At 34.6% G+C, this 22,881-nt stretch overlaps 1 protein-coding gene across 1 annotated transcript; it reads left to right on the plus strand.

Annotated features, from left to right (window-relative positions):
- Positions 1–522: 522 nt before the first annotated feature.
- Positions 523–22,196, plus strand: LOC113401987 (protein patched). The gene is made up of 16 exons (XM_026642078.2): positions 523–931; positions 7,386–7,578; positions 14,767–14,912; positions 15,201–15,415; positions 15,610–15,817; positions 16,863–17,132; positions 17,247–17,387; positions 17,472–17,601; positions 17,720–17,967; positions 18,069–18,254; positions 18,435–18,575; positions 18,680–19,549; positions 19,653–19,835; positions 19,947–20,189; positions 20,295–20,627; positions 20,737–22,196. Exons 1-16 carry the CDS (start codon positions 782–784, stop codon positions 21,013–21,015), a joined length of 3,936 nt encoding a protein of 1,311 aa, XP_026497863.2. The 5' UTR covers positions 523–781; the 3' UTR covers positions 21,016–22,196.
- The last annotated feature ends 685 nt before the right edge of the window (positions 22,197–22,881 follow it).

Below are 22,881 nucleotides of genomic sequence, written 5' to 3' on the forward strand. Positions count from 1 at the left end.
AAGGACCAGTCCGCCGCCCTGCCGGGGGCGCGATCGTTCGACTTTTTACTAAGAAAACTCTGTAAACAAAATAATATGGTGCGTCCGAAATGTTTGATCCGTCTTTATTATTTGTACACAGAGAAAATATTGAACTAGCAAACGCTCACTTCGTTTGGTAAATGTAAGGATTTGATGACTTAAATTGCTAAGACTAAACATATTTTTGATCGATAGTAGCGTTACAATTAAGTAATTATCTGGTTTATATTTAATTGTAGTGTACAAGGTCTAGAGTGTTTGTATAAAATAGTAATACGTGTAACGTACTAAGCGTAAGTTATCGTGAAGCTCTCGCATGCAGTTTCATTCAATGCTTTTATTTTACTGCGTCACATCCCCTCCTCTCAAAAGTAAAGCGAGATAGACGTATTTACGTGTGTGGTCTTCTGGCTGGAGCTTCGGTTATTCTCGGCGACGATCGGCCGATTCCGTACCCAAGAGAGGCAACATAATCGCCCAAATAATGATGGCGGCTCAACAAACATTCAGTACATGTATCCAGCTAGCGTTTGATTCAGTGCTGCTCGGGTCGCGCCAGTGTCGAGACGTTGTTACGGCATTACAAAGTTATCGAAACTATATTGTTCCGTGTTTCATTCGGTTAGTGATAAACAGAAGTGAAGAATTCGGGTGTACAAGTGTGTGGTTATGTGGCGGCGAGTGATATGACAGCGTGCGCCGCCAGACGGATTCCGGCCGTCTTCATGAGGATATTGGTGACAAGTCTGGCCCCGAGATCATGGTGGCTCCCGATTCCGAGGCTCCTTCGAATCCTCGGATAACGGCTGCACACGAGAGCCCCTGCGCCACCGAGGCGCGCCACAGTGCTGATCTTTATATACGTACCAGTTGGGTGGACGCCGCACTAGCTCTCTCTGAACTCGAAAAGGTGAAGTGTACATTACTTATCTGAAAGTATGAGTGTCAAATTACGATTGTCATATTGCACGTGTGATTGTTTTTCTCCGAATGTCAATTCGTTTAAGAACGCGGCAGCGCGGAGCTGTGGCGCCGGCTAGTGATAATCGTGCGTACTATCAAGGCCGCGCGTACTTTAAAGGCCTTTACGCAAAGAAATGTCATTGATAACGAACATAAATTTGAGGGGAAGTATTTTATCTCAGTAAATTACAGCATAACATTATCAGCATCAAGTAGTAAACTAAATTTGCAAAATATTCGACTATATAGCGAAAACTGCTTTAATTGTGCTTAAATTAGTAACAGAACAAACAATCTAAATAATAGAAATAAGGCGATAAACAAAGTGTTAAAGAACAAAACAAATAAAACATAAAATAAAATGAATATGTAGTTTAAATTAGTAGTTGATGGTCTATCTCACATACAACGACATTGTCGAGGGAGGTAGTGTTTTCTCAGAAGGCCTCGAGTTTCTGGGGGGTCTTCATTTTATCAGTTCCGTGCAAATAGTTATATGAATAATTATTTGATTTTTATTTACATTAGACCGTATATTATAAAATATTGTATGCTTTCGTTTTATATTTAATAATAATCAGATTTTTTACACAATTTAACTGTATAAAAGACTAAAGTTTTATAATATCAGATTGAGCAGCCAAAACAGCTGTACTTTAATGATAATGTACTGAATAATAATATGGGTAGGTATAATGTAAATCGGTTGTATGCGAGATGAAGCAATTAAGGCACAGCAGGAAAGGCGCGGGGCTGCGCACGCGCAGCCAGCGGCGCCGATAGAGACATCAACGCGGAGAATGCCGCTCACTGATCACTCTGTTAGGAGAGATAATATAGGCATTTAAAATATTAAGATTTTTTAAATATTTTTGTGTACCTACTTTTATATATTAAAATATATGATTTTGAAAAGTACTATCTTTTGCTATAAAAATGTGTTATTTTGTATAAAATATTGTATAGAAAGGTACATAAAAATATTTTATATTTCGTGTTTTTTGATGAGTAAAACTTTACAATATTTTAAACAATTTTATAATATTTACCGATTTCTTGTTAACTTTTTAAAATAAAGAATGCACTTCTAAAAAAATGTATATCTGGTGGGACCGCACAGCGTTCGGCTCGTGGAATTGAGACATCTTGTGGTTTCCGATCACGCATCCCTTTCGTACTCGACAAAAGACGTGTCGCTTTCCTTTTCTTTAAAAGTTGTCTTTCATCTCTTTTCAACTAACACTATTTTGTATATTTTATCTTTCTCCAAACATTGCGTGCACCGGCGGTCGGCAGCTGCGCTGGAAACCTATAAATGATTGTTACAACACCCACGATTTTCAAATGTGCATCGGCCTTCTGGGTATTTTCTTTAAAAATAAAATAGATAATCAACTAATCTGTCTCTGGAAGGGATTATTGATTATGATATAAGAGCATGTCTGATTGAATAAGTAGGCCTTTCCATAGTAAATGTCTAATTGACGTTTTCACTGACATTCAGAAAAATTTACAATCATCGACTACGTTATAATATACGTACGACATAAGATTGATTACCGCTCGGATTCAAAAACCATATGTAATTAAATTCGGGGAAAGTTGCCAGATGTTTCCTCAGAGTTGAGATGTTATTCCATTTGCGCGAGTAATTTTTTTTATTTATGAAATTAGGACAAACCGCACGGAATTCGAACAATTTGCGTCAACCACAAGTGTTGAATTACAGCGGCGATTCATTTTGATGATAACCAGCTCGGTGCTCAGTGAACGCAACACGTGGCTTGTACACATGACTGAACATTGTCATTTTTCCCCATCATTACCCCTTGCTTCCGATCCAGTAATTTGCCATATGTCCATTCCTCTGCCTAGACACATATTTCTCGTTTTGATAATGTCTATTTATCGTTTTTTTCTTTTAGTGAATATTTAATAATTACGGTAACCGTTAATAGAACATTGAACGCTTATGTTAGTCTGGTAATTCTTGTAAAAGGTGTATAAATGAAAAATGTCTCATTTAGATTATGAAATACTACGAATGTATGCGTGGTAAATACATACAATGACAACGTCACTCGATATTTTGGTACCACAATATATAATAGAGATTGATCGCTTCTTAAGCATGTTAGCAGTAAATCTTGTCTTTATATATAAATAGTGTGAATCTTCCACTACGTAAATTGTCAGACTTATTTTAGTTAGGAGCGTTGAAATTATCATTTAGATTTTAATTTTAAAATGAGTTTCGCTTCAAATTCAGTTTGAAATCTTACGCTGGCTGTACTTTGTATCGTCGTAAAATCCATTCAAACGCATTGTTTTTGTATTATTTAAAATAAGTTTTTAGTAGGTATTAAAAAAATTACGATAAACTTTATAAATGAATAACTGAAAATTAAACACCTAATTACGAGACACGATCGTTTCTAACCAAATTACAAGTATATATATAATAAAACGTCAAAAAGTACCGCAATGTTTGTATTTTAAGGTAAACGATAAAGCTAAAATGAAAACGGGTGCACGTTTTTACTAAAACGTTTTCTAGTAACCTAGTGCTTTACCAGTAAAACGAACGTCATATGGTCGTTTAGACCGGTTTCGCTTCACCTGAGTTGGAACGGATAACTTTCTCGATTTTATTGATTATAACATTTCCGCTTAGGAATTGATATTTCCATCGCTCAATATCGGCGGTCTCTCAATTTTTTTTTATGGAGACGTTTAAAATAAGTAGCAATTTACATCAAAAGTAAAAACCCTATTGATTTTAAGTTAACTTGTTTACTATTAAATACAAAATTATTTAAATTAGTATATTTTTTACATTATGCGGACTTTTTGTGTGGTCTGTTTCCTAAATGAATACATCAATAAAATACACATATTTGATTCCTTATTTTCGTAATATTTTTTTTTAAATAATATGTATACAAAACAAATACTATATTTCTTGGAAGTCCAAGCAAATACAGATACGACCTTTAGAGATAGGCTCTCCGTAAATTTTGATGAAATGACATATGAAATGAAACATCTTCATTTCACTCATGCCGTCTATATCTTCTTTATTTTAGATTAATTTCTCAGCCTTCACAAACAAACTTCCTTATACTTAACCTTCGCAATATGTAAAACTAAATCATGAAATAAAATTGAAGCATGTCATACTTTACTCATTATGGGAATTCTATAAATCATTCTCTATCTGATCTTGAGTTTTCTTCGTGAATTTTATATAAAATAGATTAGGTAATGGGCATTTTCCTTGCATGCACAGTTATATTATTTTAATTCAATACTAAGTATAGTAAAGAAGAACTCTCGTTTGAATAAGGTTAGAATAAGGTAATTACATTTCATATCCGTTTGTCGATGTAAGGATTGGTTAAAATATAAAATAATAAATTATTTCGTTTCTTTGTCGAGTTATAATTGCAATGTTTTATTAGTTGGATAGTGTCGTTGACTTCAATATCAGCTATAAAAATAATCCAAAATTACGAAGTCATGAACATGTCATTGACATTCAAAACGGTTCAATTGACGATTTCATGTCCTTGTTCGTATTTTTTTGGTTACGATATGAAAAAAATATTAATTAATTATTTGCGCAGTTTAAAATGCACATCTTATTATTTGTAATAAGAGAAAATAAAAATCAATAATATTGTTACTGGTATGAAGATTTTTGGAAACCATTAGTTTAGCTTAAACTGAAAAATATATTCAGCACTTTCAAGTTTCCTCAAATATTTTTTTTTACATAACGAGAAAAGAAAAAGAAAATTTCAAGAGATTGATAATATTACCTAAGTCTTATGGTTTTATATTCGTAGTAACCATTTTACACCCATTATCCAGACTCACTACCGAGATCGGTCAAATGACAGCCGGGTGAGAGGTGGAATGACAACAATGAGTCAATGTTTAATTATACTTTTTAAAAGTAATAAAGATATCTTAAAGTACCCACTGGAAGCAGGCAGGGCGATAATGCCTAAAATAAATTATAACAACAATTACCGAGCGTCTTACTCAGCAGTATCAAATAGATAGTTAGAATGAGCTCGACCCACGATAAGAGACAAAGTCGGCCGGCGGGCAGCATATCATCAGGATGTAGTCTAAATTTATCTTCAAACCGTTTCCTGTGACACGATAAAGAATACTGTTTGCATCAATTGTGTATTAATAGTCAGTGGAATATGCAGAAAGCCGTACATGTTGATATTCAATAATACGAGAACAGAACGAGAGCGCACAGGCACAATTGCCGGAAACACGTCGTTACGTCTTATCTTGTGTATTTACATGTTGTGTTGTGAGAGAGGTTTCAATGTTAAGAGAGATTTATCAGAGCGACGGCTCGGGCGCCGGCAGACGTGAGAACGTGCTTACGATGACCTGATCTGTTATCTACAGGAAGTGTCTCCGGCGCGACTGTACTACAGATCGCAAACATGAACTAATGTCGTAGCGCTTACGTCAGCGTAGATATTGCGAGATTAGTTTATCCAAAAATTACTCAAATTCTAGTTACAATAGCCGATTACAGTTTAGGAAAGTTGTTTTTTTTTATTAGCAAAATTTACATTTTAAAATATGTATATATACGGTAGAACAAAGGGTATAATCACGTTATAATATTGTTTTAAAGATTAGTGGATGGCGATAGCGATACTATTGCTTACTCCACGTGGGCCGCGGTGCGGGCAGCGCGGGCGCATTCCGCCTGTGACGTCACGCCCACCCACTGTGACTTGTCTGATTTATTCTTCATTCATCCTAAGAAATACATTCAAAATAAATTATTTTGGTTGTTTTTAGTAAAACAGCAAAAATAACGAATGATTTCAAAATAAGATAAAATACGAAAATACTTACAAAATGATGTAACAACATTAAAACAAGTATATCCAAATACGAATTTTTAAGATACCTTTCCTACTTACTTTATTAACCTTACTGTTTGTGTAGTAAAGTCATATCGATATCACCTTATTTCGGAAAATTTAAAGGTTTTACGTAGTATGGTTAAGGTAATAGGCACAAAAAGTAGCTTCGTTTTAAATTACGTTTTAGGTAATAAATAATGATAATTTTAGTATAGGATTTTGTTAAAAAAATAATTATATACATAGACAATTTTTTATGGTCAAAGTTTTAAGACATAAATATTTTACGCACGTTTTTCTGAAGTTGTCGGACGGGTCTTATCTTTTTTTTAACAGTTACCTGGCAAACATCATGCCTCCATAAATTTACACTAACCTACTTGATTGCTTAATTTATAGCCAAAATAAAATAAGAATACTTCAACATACTTATATTCAAATTATCCCCGTGTGATCTTCATTTTGTTCTGCATAATATTACACTAAATTTTTTTACATTATTAAAGTACTTACTGTATAAAATATTTACATTCGTAGTAACATTGTAGGCATGACTTACGTTCTGTTTAATGTTATACAGTTTTATAGTATTGTTGGTACAGACAGTTCAAATAAATCCAATAATAAGAGAAGTATTCTTATCGATATTATTAAATAACTATAGTGCAAAGTCTTATAAAAAATATATCTAATAAGTTTTTTCTCAAGGAATGCGTTACGTTCACCTATCGATAATCGTTTATGTCATGTTTCATATTACAAAACCCGCTACATTGTAATACGTAAGGTAGACTACACAGATAACATAAACGCAAATTAAAATAATATTTTAAAAATATGTTTTGTATAAAATAAATTAAATATAATATACATTTTATTATTTAGTTCCACTGTATTCCACAAAGATATACCTTGTACAGGTGTATTAATAAATTCATAATGGTTTTTCAGATATTCTCAAATTAATTGTCGTAAAAAAAAATCATTAAACACTTATTTTGTAATATCCGTGTTTTATATGTATTTTTATAATTACGCGGAGCCTAGACACACGAGCAGTTAATAGTAGCAGAGTTTATTTTCAATATGAAGTTTAATGTTTTATACATAGTGTAACTTGCAGTCTCATGTGTGTAGGGCCTAAGTTAGTCTCGTGGTCGGCGTGACCGCTTCATGGCGCCACGTATTCGCCGCCGGGGCCCGCCCGCATCTCTCATTAATCACAATCAACTGGAAATTATTTCGATGGTTAAAAACTTGACTGCCATTATATCTTCCGCCAAAGCTATCGGTGTAATGATTGACTCCAAATGTTGATTTTAGTGATAAAAATACGAGCTACTGTTTAAATGTTGTACGAACGAGTCATATAAATGTATGTGTTTAAAAATAAATCTATCTATAATGGATAATACATAAATAATAATACAATTGGCTATGTTGTTCTCAAAAAAGTATATTGAAAAGTTAATAATATTGTATTTTTCTTTGCAGGGTAACATCGAAGGAGGAAGGACCTCACTGTGGATCCGAGCGTGGCTTCAAGAACAGTTGTTTATTTTGGGTTGCTTCCTTCAAGGGGACGCAGGAAAAGTCCTCTTCGTTGCCATCCTCGTTCTGTCTACATTCTGCGTAGGCCTCAAATCTGCTCAAATACATACGAGAGTCGATCAACTTTGGGTTCAAGGTACGTTAAATGTGGATCGTAATTATTCAACTCTTGACCGACTATACGCCATTATCGTCTGCCTACGATCTAAAAACCGTAAAAGTACATCAGATAAACACATTGTAGCACATTGCGCATCTCTATGAATACCAATGCAACGGCTACGAACAGCGGGCTAAGGGCATGTCTGAGCCGAGCCGCTTCCGTCTCTCGCGGACGTGCGCGGCATTTGACCGCGACTACAGAGCGCGCCGCGCTATATTAGACCCCATATACGAGAAACATGGCAAATTTAAATTCTTTAAACATTTATTTAATGGCTACATGTGTCCGGTTCATTCGGTATTGTCATTATATTTGAAATTTATCTTTATTGCACCGAGTATAGCTCGACCAAATGTATAATTGTAGATAGTAGCTATTTAATGGTCGAAACGTGTGTAGTTGCGTGCACGGGACGTCTTTGATACACATGAACAGGATGTTTGGGACGTTGAAATCATAAAGTTTAAGCGTAATTGTCACTCGTAATTAGCAATTTAAAGGTGTCTTAGAAATAAGGATGTACAATGTACATATTATTGAATTATAGAAATGTCATTTCTTTTTCTTATAAAGAAACTTTGAAACGTTTTATCCAAATTATTTTTTTGTATTAATTCTTATGTTTAACAAAAAATAAAACGACCACGTTAAGTAAAAATAAAATAACGAAAATTCAATTCATGTTGTTGATGCGATTGTGTAACTATGATGAAATTTTGTAATTATCTTGTTCTCTTTGCGAAATGGATTTACAATATCATTCTAACGTTTTATTGGCAATTTATTGCTGGCCGTGCGTTGTTTATTGAGTTCATTGGGTGGTCGGCTGTCAACTCGTAAAATTCTCTCATAAATAGTTAGGACAGGTATCCGTGCCTTTATATTTGTCTTATCTAACCGGTCTCCAAGTTATACGTAAATAGTTATCGAAAGTTAAACAAAACGGCAGTTATAACAAACTTAAATTAAAAAAGAGCAACTACTAATAGTATGGATTTTTTTTTTAAACTTTTTTTTTTCAAAACGGAAGCTAGGATAGGTTTTTAATTAGGACCATGTATATCCGTAAAATCCGGAACTTTAGTACTTCAAAGAGGATGTACATCCTATGCGGGTATTACGTCATATATTACAATATTTATACGAGTCAATATATTAGCCGCTAGCAAATAACGGGTAGATATGTAACGCGTTAGTTTAGCATGTTGTAACAGATAGTTAACAAGTAGGAAGCATTGAAATTGTCACGTTTGGGTAACAATTATTGTTAATACTCTTTCATTATAATTTCAAAAATATTACATTTAGTGAAAGCTTCAAATTATTACTGTAAATGTAATGTTCTTTAGTAAAATTTTCCTTATTTCATCGATACTAAATTTTAATCCTTACTAAAGGTGTTTAAGGTGACTGTACCATTAATGAATATAAGGCGAACCTCCACTAGCAGATAATTAAAGTTTCTGCTGTTTATCTCACTTTTAGGAATTTACAAATACTCAGTATTTATAGCGTTTTACATTAACATGTATCTTGTACGAGATACTAAAGGGTTGTTGTAACGAGCCGGCTTTATCACTTCAGATAAAATAATGTGTTGTAAAATTTTATTCGCTCGCCTCCTCGCCCATTGTGTTCCATGCAAGGCCTGGCCTTGATCACATGACTGTTAAAATAAGATACAATTAACATTCGATTGAGCATTGGTGGCCAAAAGTAATATATTACGGGATCGACCTGATTTATTTACACAAGCGTTTGTGTGCGTGTGTGTGTGTGTATTATATTCGTTTTATCGGTCAAGTGACATTATTCCTGTGTACACAACACGTCTTTTTTCATGAAAGAAGAGTAGTTTATGATAAAATGTGACTTTGCTTTAACGTTATGCCAGAAAATTTTACAGTTACAATAAAAAGATCGTAAGATTCTATCACAACGGACTGATTAATTTATGTTAACTGTTATTTCGCCAAATAAAACTAAATTCAACAAATTAAGTTGCTTTAAATAAACATGAGGATTATTTTAATAATTATGAAAAGAATTGAGTTTTATTTAGAAAACAAATTGAAATGTTTGTAATCTGTAATTTATTGCTTACATTTTGCTCTGATATCATTAAAAGTAATGTTTCCATTAAAATTTCACTCGCAAGCAAAAAATGCATACTTGCTAAAGGAAGTTGGCGAATTTATTGACGCACCTGTCGCGACGCGAGCCCTTCAATGTTTCTTGAAAGCAATATAGCAACTTAAATGTTTTATAACTCTGCTAATATTTCCGTTTCTATATGAACTACATATCTTTTCTTGATACCATCTGATTAAAAGAACATTCGAATAAACAAACCATTGGAAATGTTCATCACGATATAAATAAAACGATTTATAATGTATGATATTATCGGCTACCGTCCAAATAACAAACATTCAATGCTATCGGTCTCACAAAGCCTTATCGTCGTACAACGCCGCATGTTGTGTTAAACAATACTAAAGGTCCTGAAGTCACATAACAACTTAATTAGGTGGCCCGCGGCCGCTCATAAATATCTCCACGTGAAATTACGACCAATAAAACAAAAAATGTATAACACATCTATCGAGTCACAAAAAATGGAGATTTGATTGTCCGACTCGCTTTTGTGTTCAGACGTCGTGCTGCGTCTCGAACGATACAACGGTCGAAAGTTACAGCAGTTGTTGAACCCCCGCGAGATTGAGACGTCTCTTCCCCATCGACGAATATAAACCATGACACGGATCAGTTTAAACTGGCTGGTTCCTTCCAATTTTTACCACGACCAGTCGAAAATTCAACTTTAAGTAGGGTTATAATCTTGTAATGAAAATAAAGGTTTAAAACTTAAGGTTACTTTAAAGATGTAATCAATTTAATTCGTTATATAGAGATAGCTATTATGAAATGTATAATATTAAGCAAGTTATGTATTATAAAAATGGTTTATATGGTTTTAATATTTACATTTTAACATATGTAATTTTACATATGTATGTAATGTATGTAAGTTTACATATTAACATATGTATCTATTAAAACCGAAGCCAACCATTAATATTATCGATTAAAAATGTAGTCATTACGAAGTACATTTACGAACAACTTAAGGAATTCTTCGTAATTCCTGATGTTAACCTAACCTAACGTTAATGTTTTTTTGTTTACAAACTAGATTCCAGTCATTATCGGAGTTTAAATAGTACACGAATCTTCGATACATATAATTTTATAGTTCAAATTTAAGAGTAAGTTTGTACAGTGAAACTCGTTTTCAAAATATTTCGATTAAACATTCTGAAAGCAACTCGGTACTCGACCATATGATTTAGAAATTATTGTTGCAATATTTTTCTATTTTTATGCTTGTTTACTGGCCACAATCTTCTGAAAAGGACACGGTTGTTTATTCCGCTATCCATCTGTTGTCTACACTGGCTAATTTGCATAGAGGGCTCGGCGGGGCTGCGCGGGACGGAGGAGGACCACACGGGCTACGCGCAGCGCGCGCGGGTGGCCACAACCACATGCGCGAGCGCACGTACCGCTCCCTCCCGCACCGCGCACTCCGCCGGGACGTCATTCATTGCGATCGACCGCGCTGATCGTTCGCTACCGCATCGAGTAGAAATGTTGTCATTATCGGCGCGCACGCACTGAGAATGTAATGAAAGACCTGACATTCGCATTGACTGTGGCCAGAATACATTTAGAGATTTAGTTAGTATTACAGGAATCGCGAGACATTGTGTCCAACCACAAGTTTTGTTATTATTTCGTTACGCATTCGAAGATGTTAAACCTCTAGGTACCTTAGTTGTAAACACTAAGATATGGCTTGCGGGCTACGTTATTTGTATGACAGCCATTGTATCTGTCATTTAACACACCAGTATAATGTGGAAACATAGAATCGCTAGAAATCAGACACTTTAAACATTTGACTTACAGAAACTTAATAGATTTTAGTTTTTATTTTCAACTTATAAATTCAGAATTATAAGCATAAAACTTATTAGTTATAAAATTAGGCACTTAAATCTATCATTATATAATGATATAATGTCAATAGCTTGGAGTGGCATGCGTGTTGTAAATCGCGCCCACGGCTCGGTAGGTGTTAAAATAGAGACGCCTTGTGCGGGCGCAACACGCTCGATTTCATTCCACTAGCTTTATGATAATCCCTAATATCCGGGAGTCGTGGAGTCATCTATGTTTAGCTTGAACGACTAGGCTTTCATCCAAATACTACATGAGTGGCTTTCGAACCATCGTATTATAGTTTATTTAATAGCACAATACGTACCATCCGTTCGGTACGATTATAAATTGTCATTTTTTATTTTCATTTGCCACATAGACACACAAAAAGTTTGGAAGCGTCAATCATGTTTTTATCCCTCGGTGCTTTTGGTTAATTTACATATAGAGTGTTCTGCGAATTACAAAGAGATTAAAATATATAGCTTAGATTTATTTAATTGTTAGAGACACTTATTGCGATTACATTGGCGATAAATTTTTCGTAAGATGGTTACCGCGAAGTATAGTTTCTTAGTAATTTATTTAAAGTATGTTCCGGTAAGCGTAAATTGGAATGTAGCATACTCGATCTAAGCAACAAGTTTCATTTCAATATAAACTACTTATAACATTAATAATATCAGTAGAGTGTTATCGGTCTCACTCGCGTTATCGGGTAAACGAAACGAATGTAAATGTTTTCTTACTCTCTTTTAATTTAATTCACGAAGATTCTCGTCGACAGCTCCGCCATAAATTAGCGACAAAAATAAATGGTATTCCTTGTGTGCAGTGTGAAGGCGTTAACTGCCTCCGTTACACGTAGAACATTCGTGAGACAGAATACATGTCTCAAATGCGCACAAATGTTCATTCCTAGTAAAACATTTTTAAACACACTTAGCGTAGAACGAACTCTGTAAGCACTCGAGGGGAGAAAATATATTACAAAGTTGAACCGGCCTTGTTTTACAATGTATTCTTGTTCTATATTCATATATCTTCTTTAGACCGATGTATTACATAGCATCGATACGTATATTCTAAACTAATTATATGTTAAATATAATTGAATATTTATGAGAGGGTAAAATCATCAAAATCAAATCCTATGAAATAGTTAAATCCAAGTTCTATTATAATAATGTTACAGAATTAGTGTTTTTATTTATTCTAACACCTAGCGTGTCTCATTTAAAGCAAAAAATGCAGCAAGCCGTGCTATAAATCAGTGCCGTGTGGCCGGGTGTTAATTGGAATCCATCCTTGTGACGTCCTTTGATAAAGTACAGTGAACTGTTGACAGAGGTAGCTGTCTTTCTGTATGCTTTAACATTAATTTGAAATACAAAAATGTTTCTATTTTTTTTACTAAAAAATGTAGTATTAAGAACTTTACATTGGAAGAAAATTGTGATTTCGGCTTATTGTTATTTGAGGTAACGTACGCGTTAACTTTAGTTTTTCATAGCATTATATATAGTGATTGAACTGTCCACGTTTATGTAAACTAACAAATGAGGTTACTACTAAACTAATATACTAATATACGCGAGATTTAAACCAGAAGATTAAAATTAGACATATAATATTATTAGAAATCAAGCTGCGCTTTTTAATTTCATAATATGACTATGGACATGACATACCTAAATTTTATGTTTTTATTATGTATATTTAAGTGACGTATTTTTTACATACTTTTAATTAGTTGGCATTCAGCCAATGGTTGCCTGTTTCGTTTTCTATAAATCAGTCGTGTTAACTATCACATCTCTTTCCCGCCCCTATAACAAATGTGTCGACACTGTCAGGCTCAAGGTGTTGATGGGATAAGTTAAAATTAGAAAGCATTTTTTGTCAATCCGATCTTTTTTTTCCGTTAAAATATTTTTTTACAACTAGCTTTATCCTCCCGCTTCGTTCGGAATACATTTCATATTGGGGATGTTCTTTTAAAAATAAAAAATACCTTACGTTCTAGTCCTCAAATAACTAACGTCTATGCCATACGTCATATTCAATATTCACAATTAAAAATCACAAGAAGACAATCATAGTTTTTAAAAATCTGTATTTTTTAAAAATGATACAAAAACCAACTCGGGTAAAATCTATCGGAGCTTAATTCAAACTAACTGTCGGGGATATTAAAAAGTATCTTAACTACGTTGTAACTGTGCATATTGAATTCCTTACACTAAAGCGTCCGTCCGATACACACAAAGATTTCTATTCACGTTTATGTTAATTAAAGTCATCGGCCATTATCTGATACGTAAGGAGTAAGAAGCATGAATAAATAAATTAAGATGTCCGAATGTAACGAGTATCGCATTAAGTGACAATTTAATGAACCAATGTGACCGACCCGCTCTCGGCATCTGCTGAAAAAAAAAACATTAACTTAATTCATACTGTTGATCTTAAATGCGAATAATCACTGCTATTTGCTTTGATGATTATTTGTAGAATGCCTGTGCATTGTGCTATATATGAGGTATATATAGCACAGACACATATTATAGTATTCGATCTGAGGGTCACGAGTTAAAATCTGTCCAATCAGAATTTTTTTTTTTTAAAGATCGGTGCAATGTATTTGCATGATGATTCGGGTCAGTATTTTCGTTACAAGATCTGTTTTTATTGTTATTTGCTAATTATTTATTGTATTGGAATCATATATTCATATAAATTATTTGTTTTAATTTTTCAATATTACGTATCGTATTATTTTATGAATTAGTATAAATCCATTGGAAATTAGTTTTGGTTTTTAATTCGAAAATGTTTATCATTCAAATTATCAAATGTCTCTATTTAGGACTAGACGGTCCGTAAATATTTACTGAGGCATTAAATTTTATAGGTTTGACGGCGCTGTGACATCTACTTGTTTTAGTATTACTAGTGTCGTTGATCCCAACCATTAAATCATTGATACATAAATGAGATCTCTAATGAAAAATCGTAGATAAATTGGCTAGATAGACGATTCTTGTGAGGTCAAGACAGTTCGATGACTAATTATCTTGATATATTTTATTTAAAGTTGATTAAGTTATAAGATTTAAAAAAATGTCTAAACTTAATATTATTTTATTGTTTTAGAGGGTGGAAGGTTAGAAGCGGAGTTAAAATATACAGCCCAAGCTCTAGGCGAGGCGGATTCGTCAACTCATCAACTTGTAATACAAACGGCCAAAGATCCAGACGTTTCGTTGCTACACGCAGGCGCGTTACTTGAACACCTAAAGGTTTGTAACATTTATCAAGTATTGTAGATTTATTAGGAAAAATTATATTGTTACATATTACATTATAGTATAGAACTTGCTATCGGATTGTTCTACAAACAACGGGCTTTTGATTCTAACTTTGTTAATAACTATAAGATTCTCATACACCAAGTTCAATATAAAAATGACAATTATTCCTCATCCACTGTTTTCTATGTAATGGCTTCTACTGCCAGTAAAATCATATGCATGTAGGTATTACAGAACATTGCTCAGTATTTTTTACTAGTATTGTTTTGCTCACAGGTGGTACACGCTGCGACTCGGGTGACGATTCACATGTACGATATCGAGTGGCATCTCAAAGACCTGTGTTACAGTCCAAGCATACCAGACTTCGAGGGTTATCACCACATAGAGTCGATCATCGACAACGTCATTCCTTGCGCAATCATTACTCCTCTTGATTGTTTTTGGGAAGGCTCCAAGTTACTTGGTCCGGATTACCCTATTTTTGTGCCGTAAGTATTTAATGTTAACTGATATTATTATTATTTATATCGTTTATAGTGTTCTTAACTTGTATTTTGATGTTTGATAAACGAGTTTGTTTATATAACAGAATAAGAAACGAGTTGCTTGATTAATTCATTATTATAAGACGACGTCGACGGGCGAAAGGACGCAATGTAATAAGTAACTTATATTTTTTCAGACATCTCAAACATAAACTACAATGGACACATTTAAATCCGTTGGAAGTTTTAGAAGAAGTGAAAAAATTAAAGTTTCAATTTCCTCTGAGCACAATGGAGGCGTACATGAAGAGAGCCGGCATCACTTCCGCCTACATGAAGAAGCCGTGCCTAGACCCCACCGACCCACATTGTCCATCTACGGCCCCCAACAAAAAGTCTGGTCACGTAAGTATTTATTTAATATATGTGAGCTAAGAGGAAAAGGAAATGTAGGTACCAAAATAAAAATAAAATAATGTCATTCATAAGTTTTTTTAAACAGCATGTAAACATGATGTATTGCATTATTATGTTATTGTACTTTTTTTCAAGTAATTAAAGAAGCTCTGGGTTTGCCATTACCTTATAGGTCATAAATTACCGGCGTTTTTTTACACAAAACAATGATTGAGATGTACAATTCATTAGTTACGGTTGCGTGAGACTCACATTAGGAACACATTAAAACTCCCGGTTCTTTTATGAAGAGTTCAATTTACGGCTGTTTTACTGGCATATAAATAAAATCCGTATCTCATCGCGACAAATAAAGTAATTTTATCGTGGCGACTGCATAATGTTTAAATACTCTCCATTATAATAAAATATTTTTGGAAACGGTAATAAGGCAGGATGAAAGCGGTCGCCGCCCGGCAGATGGTGCGACTACCTGCCCCGGACGCGACGGCCTGCGTATTCGGCTTCGAGAAAGTTCACTACGAAACATTTAAATTGCTGTAATAATTTAACGCCTAAAAACATACACTTATCGCAAGGAGACATTTTAGTCATTAGTATTTTTATTGACGATATATTTTGGACGGCTATAAAATCTCGTTTGTTCTTAAAGTATTGAAGCATTTCCATCATTAAGTTATACGAATAGTGCATTCAGAGCCCGGCCGAGTGGGTAGGGTGCGTTTTTGTGCACGAGGCAAGGCGGTGCCACCCACGTTCGGCGAAGGACTGCGGCACCGAACGGGCGCGCATTGTTCCTGCGCCCGCGCGGTCGGACCTCCGTATTATACGGGCGCATTATGTACGCTTCAATAGGCCTCGTTTGCCGGCTCCATCCGTCACAATGACACTATTATATCAATAATACTGGTCCAAATGAAAAGTTCCACGTAATCGTAAATTTTGTGTTACGCTTTGTTCACGAATTGTTGGAATTGATTTGTACCCGTTTGGATACCTGTAACATTTTTATTAAAGTAAGCGTCTTTTATAGATTCCAGACGTAGCGGCAGAGCTATCACACGGATGTTACGGCTTTGCGGCAGCTTACATGCACTGGCCGGAACAATTAATCGTGGGAGGAGCTACAAGAAACTCGACGTCGGCTCTCCGAAGCGCACGCGCCTTACAGACTGTGGTTCAGTTAATGGGCGAGAGAGAGATGTACGAGTACTGGGCCGATCATTATAAAGTACACCAAATTGGCTGGAATCAAGAGAAGGCAGCTGCTGTACTGGATGCCTGGCAGAGAAAGTTTGCGGCCGTAAGAATCTTTTTAACTTTTGATTTAATGCCTCTTTAATGACTTCCATTTTTGTTCGACTCGAGAGTAGCTAATAGGCTTACATAGTAATGACTGTAATTCATATGTTTCTAGGAAGTGAGAAAAATGACTACCTCAGGATCAGTATCATCGGCTTATAGTTTCTACCCGTTCTCCACATCGACACTTAATGATATCCTTGGGAAATTCTCCGAGGTGTCGCTGAAGAATATTATTTTAGGCTATATGTTTATGGTAAATATATTTTTCTCCGATGATAATATATTTTTTAGTTTATTTGTTTTTGAAAGGTTATTTTTATTTGAGTTTTATTTTCAGTTAATTTATGTTGCCGTTACCTTAATACAATGGCGGGATCCAATTCGTTCACAAGCAGGCGTGGGTATTGCCGGCGTTTTACTTCTATCCATCACTGTTGCCGCTGGCTTAGGATTTTGTGCTTTGTTAGGTGATTTTTTTTAATTTTACTTTTACTATTTTCTTTAATTTTTTTTTATAAATTGCGTAAAAATTACAATATAAAAGATCAAATGATAAATTATTATTTATACTATTAAATTTTACAGGAATACCGTTCAACGCTTCTAGTACTCAGATAGTACCATTTCTAGCACTCGGGTTAGGAGTTCAAGATATGTTCCTTCTCACTCATACATACGTGGAACAAGCGGGTGATGTACCTCGAGAGGAAAGGACTGGACTCGTGTTAAAAAAGAGTGGCTTAAGTGTGCTTTTAGCATCTTTGTGCAACGTGATGGCATTTTTGGCTGCAGCTCTTTTACCTATTCCAGCGTTCCGGGTGTTTTGTCTTCAGGTAATGTCTAATAAAATAACGGAAATGTATTATTGTAATTTATATAATATTTAATTTAAAGTAATAAATCATTTGGTTCAATTAAAACCTTTATATTTTAGGCGGCAATTCTTCTACTCTTCAATTTGGGATCAATGTTGCTGGTTTTTCCTGCCATGATCTCGTTAGATCTTCGACGTAGATCAGCTGCAAGGGCTGATCTTTTATGTTGTTTGATGCCTGAAAGCCCACTACCGAGGAAGAAAATTCCAGACCGAATTAAATCGACATCTAGAAAAAACGAGAAGGTAACTTATACGAAATTTAAAAATCCTATAATCTAACCTATCACAAAAAAGTAATAACTTACTTAGATAATATAGATAATGTCTAAGTAAATTGTTACTTTTTATGTTGCAAGATAATTTAGAATAATTAATAATTAAAATATAATGCAATAATAATAATATTACCTTACGTATTTCTAGAATCATAGAATCGACACTACGAGACAGCCCCTCGACCCAGATGTGACAGGCGTGGTGACCAAAACTTGCTGCTTAAGCGTTTCGCTCACCAAGTGGGCTAAAAACCAGTACGCGCCATTTATCATGCGCCCCGCTGTTAAGGTACTATTCTTTTAAAATCCAAAAACCCTTTTTATTTTTGATATTTCTATTTTTTGCTAAGAGTCTTTTGTCTTTAATTTTCTAATAATACCTTTTTCTTTCAGGTCACTTCTATGTTAGCATTAATAGCAGTTATCCTAACTAGTGTTTGGGGAGCCACAAAGGTTAAGGATGGATTGGATTTGACGGATATCGTACCGGAAAACACGGATGAGCACGAATTTTTATCTCGACAGGAAAAATATTTTGGCTTTTATAACATGTACGCTGTTACACAGGGTGATTTTGAATATCCAACTAATCAGAAGCTGTTATATGAATATCACGATCAGTTCGTCAGAATACCCAATATAATTAAAAATGATAACGGTGGTCTTACGAAATTTTGGTTGGGTTTGTTCCGTGATTGGTTATTAGACTTACAAGTTGCTTTCGATAAAGAAGTCGCCAATGGTTGTATAACACAAGAGTATTGGTGCAAGAACGCAAGCGATGAAGGAATATTGGCTTATAAACTTATGGTACAGACTGGTCATGTCGACAATCCAATCGACAAGTCCCTCATTACAGCAGGACACAGATTAGTTGACAAAGATGGAATTATAAATCCAAAAGCATTTTATAATTACCTATCTGCTTGGGCTACGAATGACGCATTGGCTTATGGAGCTTCACAAGGGAATCTTAAACCTCAACCTCAAAGATGGATCCATTCCCCAGAGGATGTACATTTAGAAATAAAGAAGTCATCGCCGTTAATTTACACTCAGTTGCCATTCTATCTGTCCGGACTAAGTGATACTGATAGCATTAAAGCGTTAATTAGATCTGTGCGAGACTTATGTTTGAAATATGAAGCGAAGGGTTTACCAAACTTTCCTTCTGGTATACCATTCCTTTTTTGGGAACAGTATTTGTATTTGAGGACATCTTTGCTATTGGCTTTGGCTTGTGCTTTGGCTGCTGTTTTTATTGTAAGTATTAATTCACATTATCCTTTAAAATTTTATACTTTACTACGAAAACAATTGTGATGAGCATTATACATGTATTCTATTATCTTCGAATTTTTTTTAGGCGGTAATGGTGCTGTTGTTGAACGCATGGGCCGCAGTTTTGGTTACATTATCACTGGCAACATTGGTGCTGCAACTGCTAGGTATGATGGCCCTGTTGGGCGTGAAGCTGTCAGCGATGCCGGCTGTACTTCTCGTGTTGGCAGTCGGACGTGGCGTGCATTTCACCGTTCATTTGTGTTTGGTAAGTATCATTAATGTTTTGATTATAAATTGTGATGTTTTCAATAGTACATGTCATGTTTCTTCTTCTTGTGTAAAAATCACAATAATAATATTATCCCATTGTCCTCAGGCATTCGTTACATCGATAGGTTGCAAACGTCGTCGCGCATCACTAGCGGTGGAGTCGGTGCTGGCGCCAGTAGTGCACGGCGCACTGGCGGCGGCGTTGGCAGCCTCCATGTTGGCCGCCAGCGAGTTCGGTTTTGTCGCCAGATTATTTCTGAGATTATTGCTGGCGCTTGTGCTATTGGGACTTGTGGACGGACTTCTTTTCTTCCCTATTGTTTTATCCATATTGGGACCGGCCGCTGAGGTTTGTTCTTCTTTTAGTATTTTTTTAATCGTGACAGACATATATCTATAATTGCAAGGTTTGATGTTTTCGATCATAAATAATTTAAGTATTACTTTGTTACAGGTACGACCGCTAGAACATCCAGAGCGTCTATCGACTCCGTCGCCCAAATCATCTCCTATCCATCCTCGTAAATCGAGCTCTGGCTCGGGTGGCGGTGATAAGTCCAGTAGAAACAGCAAATCTGCACCGAGACCCTGCGCTCCATCGCTCACCACCATTACCGAAGAACCCTCGAGCTGGCATAGCTCCGCCCATTCCGTACAATCCTCCATGCAGTCGATAGTGGTTCAACCAGAGGTAGTAGTCGAAACGACAACGTACAATGGTAGTGACTCTGCTTCAGGACGGTCGACGCCAACGAAGTCATCGCATGGTGGTGCTATTACAACTAAGGTACGCTTTTTATTACTTTTAAATTGTACTTCTTAATTTAATTTTTTAACGCTTTTATATCATAAATTTTCTAAATTTAAATAATACTATAAAATTTGTATATTTGCAGGTAACTGCCACAGCAAATATTAAAGTAGAAGTGGTAACTCCAAGCGACAGAAAGTCCCGACGTTCCTACCACTACTATGATCGTCGAAGGGATCGCGATGACGATAGAGATCGAGATCGCGACAGGGATCGCGACCGGGACAGGGATAGGGATAGGGATAGGGAGAGATCGCGGGAGCGCGACCGAAGGGATCGTCATAGAGACGAAAGAGAGCACCGCGCCTCTCCGAGAGAAAACGGAAGAGACTCTGGACATGAAAGTGATTCATCTCGTCATTAACGGATGTAGTGAAATACCAGTCTTGCCAGCAACGACACGTTGTGACACGAAAAGCAAACGGATGTCGGGTTGCTGCATTATCGAAAAATCTGGGATATAACGAATAGCTTTAAGCTGTATGTATCACTTATTATTCGATATGTAAACATGTTTAAAGATTCACATTACTGGATTACGTTAATATCTTAAAAAAGTATTACGTGGATTGTAAGTTTAAGATTTGTCAATAAATTGTGGTTATTAGTGAGGCTTGAGGCTAACTTCATGCGTGTTAGAAGTGCTAGTATCTGAAGTGTATTGTATAAGTCCGAAATGATACTGAAATCATTCCATAGAGTGACACTAGTGCTTCTATATTGTGATTCATTGTTGAAAAGTACAGTTCTTTTAATTCTTAATGTATAGACCAAATACCAATTAAAAAAAACCATCGTATATGTTTATCTCGCGTGTTCCTATTTTAAAGACGTTCTTCTTATATTGTCATTATCAATATTTTTTTTTTGTTACAATTTCACGTCTAAAGACTGTGGTCGAATATTTTTTAATAATTTATCATATTATTTATTTTGTGTCTATAATTATTTTTATGGTAATATGTCTATTATAATTACTAATCTCACCAGAAGAATCTGTGAAATCATTCAGATTTATTGTACAAATTATTTAAGTAGATTGTATATTAGATAAGGCATTTATTTATGAGATTACTTAGAATTTTATATACCTTATTGTATTTTCGTGATCTTTGATCATGGTCACTTTAACGAAGAAGACTGCATTAAACGATCGAAAACTCGAAAACTCAGCGACAATTCTGGAGAATCAACCAAAGATCACAGGTGGACATTTGTGTGACTGTTGACTTTTAAACTTTCTTCATTTATTTCAGTCTTTGTAATTAATAATATTCTTAATTTATATTATTATGAAAAGTTAAATAATTATGTCTGAAAATCTGTGATCCAATATATCAAGATCTGAGCTAAGAATCAACTGACCTCAGTTAATGAAATTAGTGATTAGTGTTGTGACATTTTGTGCAGAGTACTTACTAGTTTATATTAATTTATGCTAATGTAAGTTAATTTTCTGTAAATATAGAAATAAATAATGTAAGTATTAATGTAAGACGCAACGACAACGCACAACGAATAAAAGATTTTTACCTTTGTATCGTATATTTTTATACAATTTTAAATGACGTATTGTCGAAAAACCGTAATAATATTAAAATTACTCGTTACATTGCATGTTTTTGAATGTTAAAATTGCGATTTATTATATATAAAATCAAAAACGACATTTTAGAAGAGTTGTCAAGAATGTTATGCCAAAAGTAAATTTTCTTTTTCAATCTGTTTTTAACATTGACGATATTAATAATTGTTATGATTTTTTTTAAAGAAATTTTGTCATTATAATAATGAAAATTCTAATAATAAATCTAAAAAACATAATTAAGATACAAATGTATTAGAGCTTAAAGGACGATAAATGATTTTTTTTTTAAAACATACAATTTTGTAATAAGTAAAATATAATTGTGCTGGAATTAATCTCGTTTAACGGAAAATTATTTTCACATTAAACTTTCTGTTTAAAAATAAAATATTCGTAATGTAAATTCGTTGTTTTAATAATGGATAATTATATCTCCAAAAGAAAATATTAATCTTTGTACTTTTCATAGAAACTGAGCCAAGTCCTCTTCTTTGACGTCATTGACCTGGAAGAGATAATGTCATAAGTCATTAGACTTTAAACGTCTTATGATCCTTGGATATGAAGCGATTGTTTCAACTCATTTAGCCTTTTAAAGCAGTGCAACCCCCTTAATCCCTTAAAAAAATATAAACAGCCGTA

The sequence above is a fragment of the Vanessa tameamea genome, chromosome 2 (genome assembly GCF_037043105.1).
Source record: "Vanessa tameamea isolate UH-Manoa-2023 chromosome 2, ilVanTame1 primary haplotype, whole genome shotgun sequence".
Taxonomy (NCBI): domain Eukaryota; kingdom Metazoa; phylum Arthropoda; class Insecta; order Lepidoptera; family Nymphalidae; genus Vanessa; species Vanessa tameamea.

Excerpts from the sequence above, each read along its gene's own strand:
- LOC113401987 (XM_026642078.2), top strand. The coding sequence starts at position 782 with ATGGTGGCTCCCGATTCCGAGGCTCCTTCGAATCCTCGGATAACGGCT. Across the intron at positions 17,968-18,068 it reads TCCGGGTGTTTTGTCTTCAG|GCGGCAATTCTTCTACTCTT; the intron begins GTAATGTCTAAT and ends TTTATATTTTAG. Across the intron at positions 19,550-19,652 it reads CTTTGGCTGCTGTTTTTATT|GCGGTAATGGTGCTGTTGTT; the intron begins GTAAGTATTAAT and ends AATTTTTTTTAG.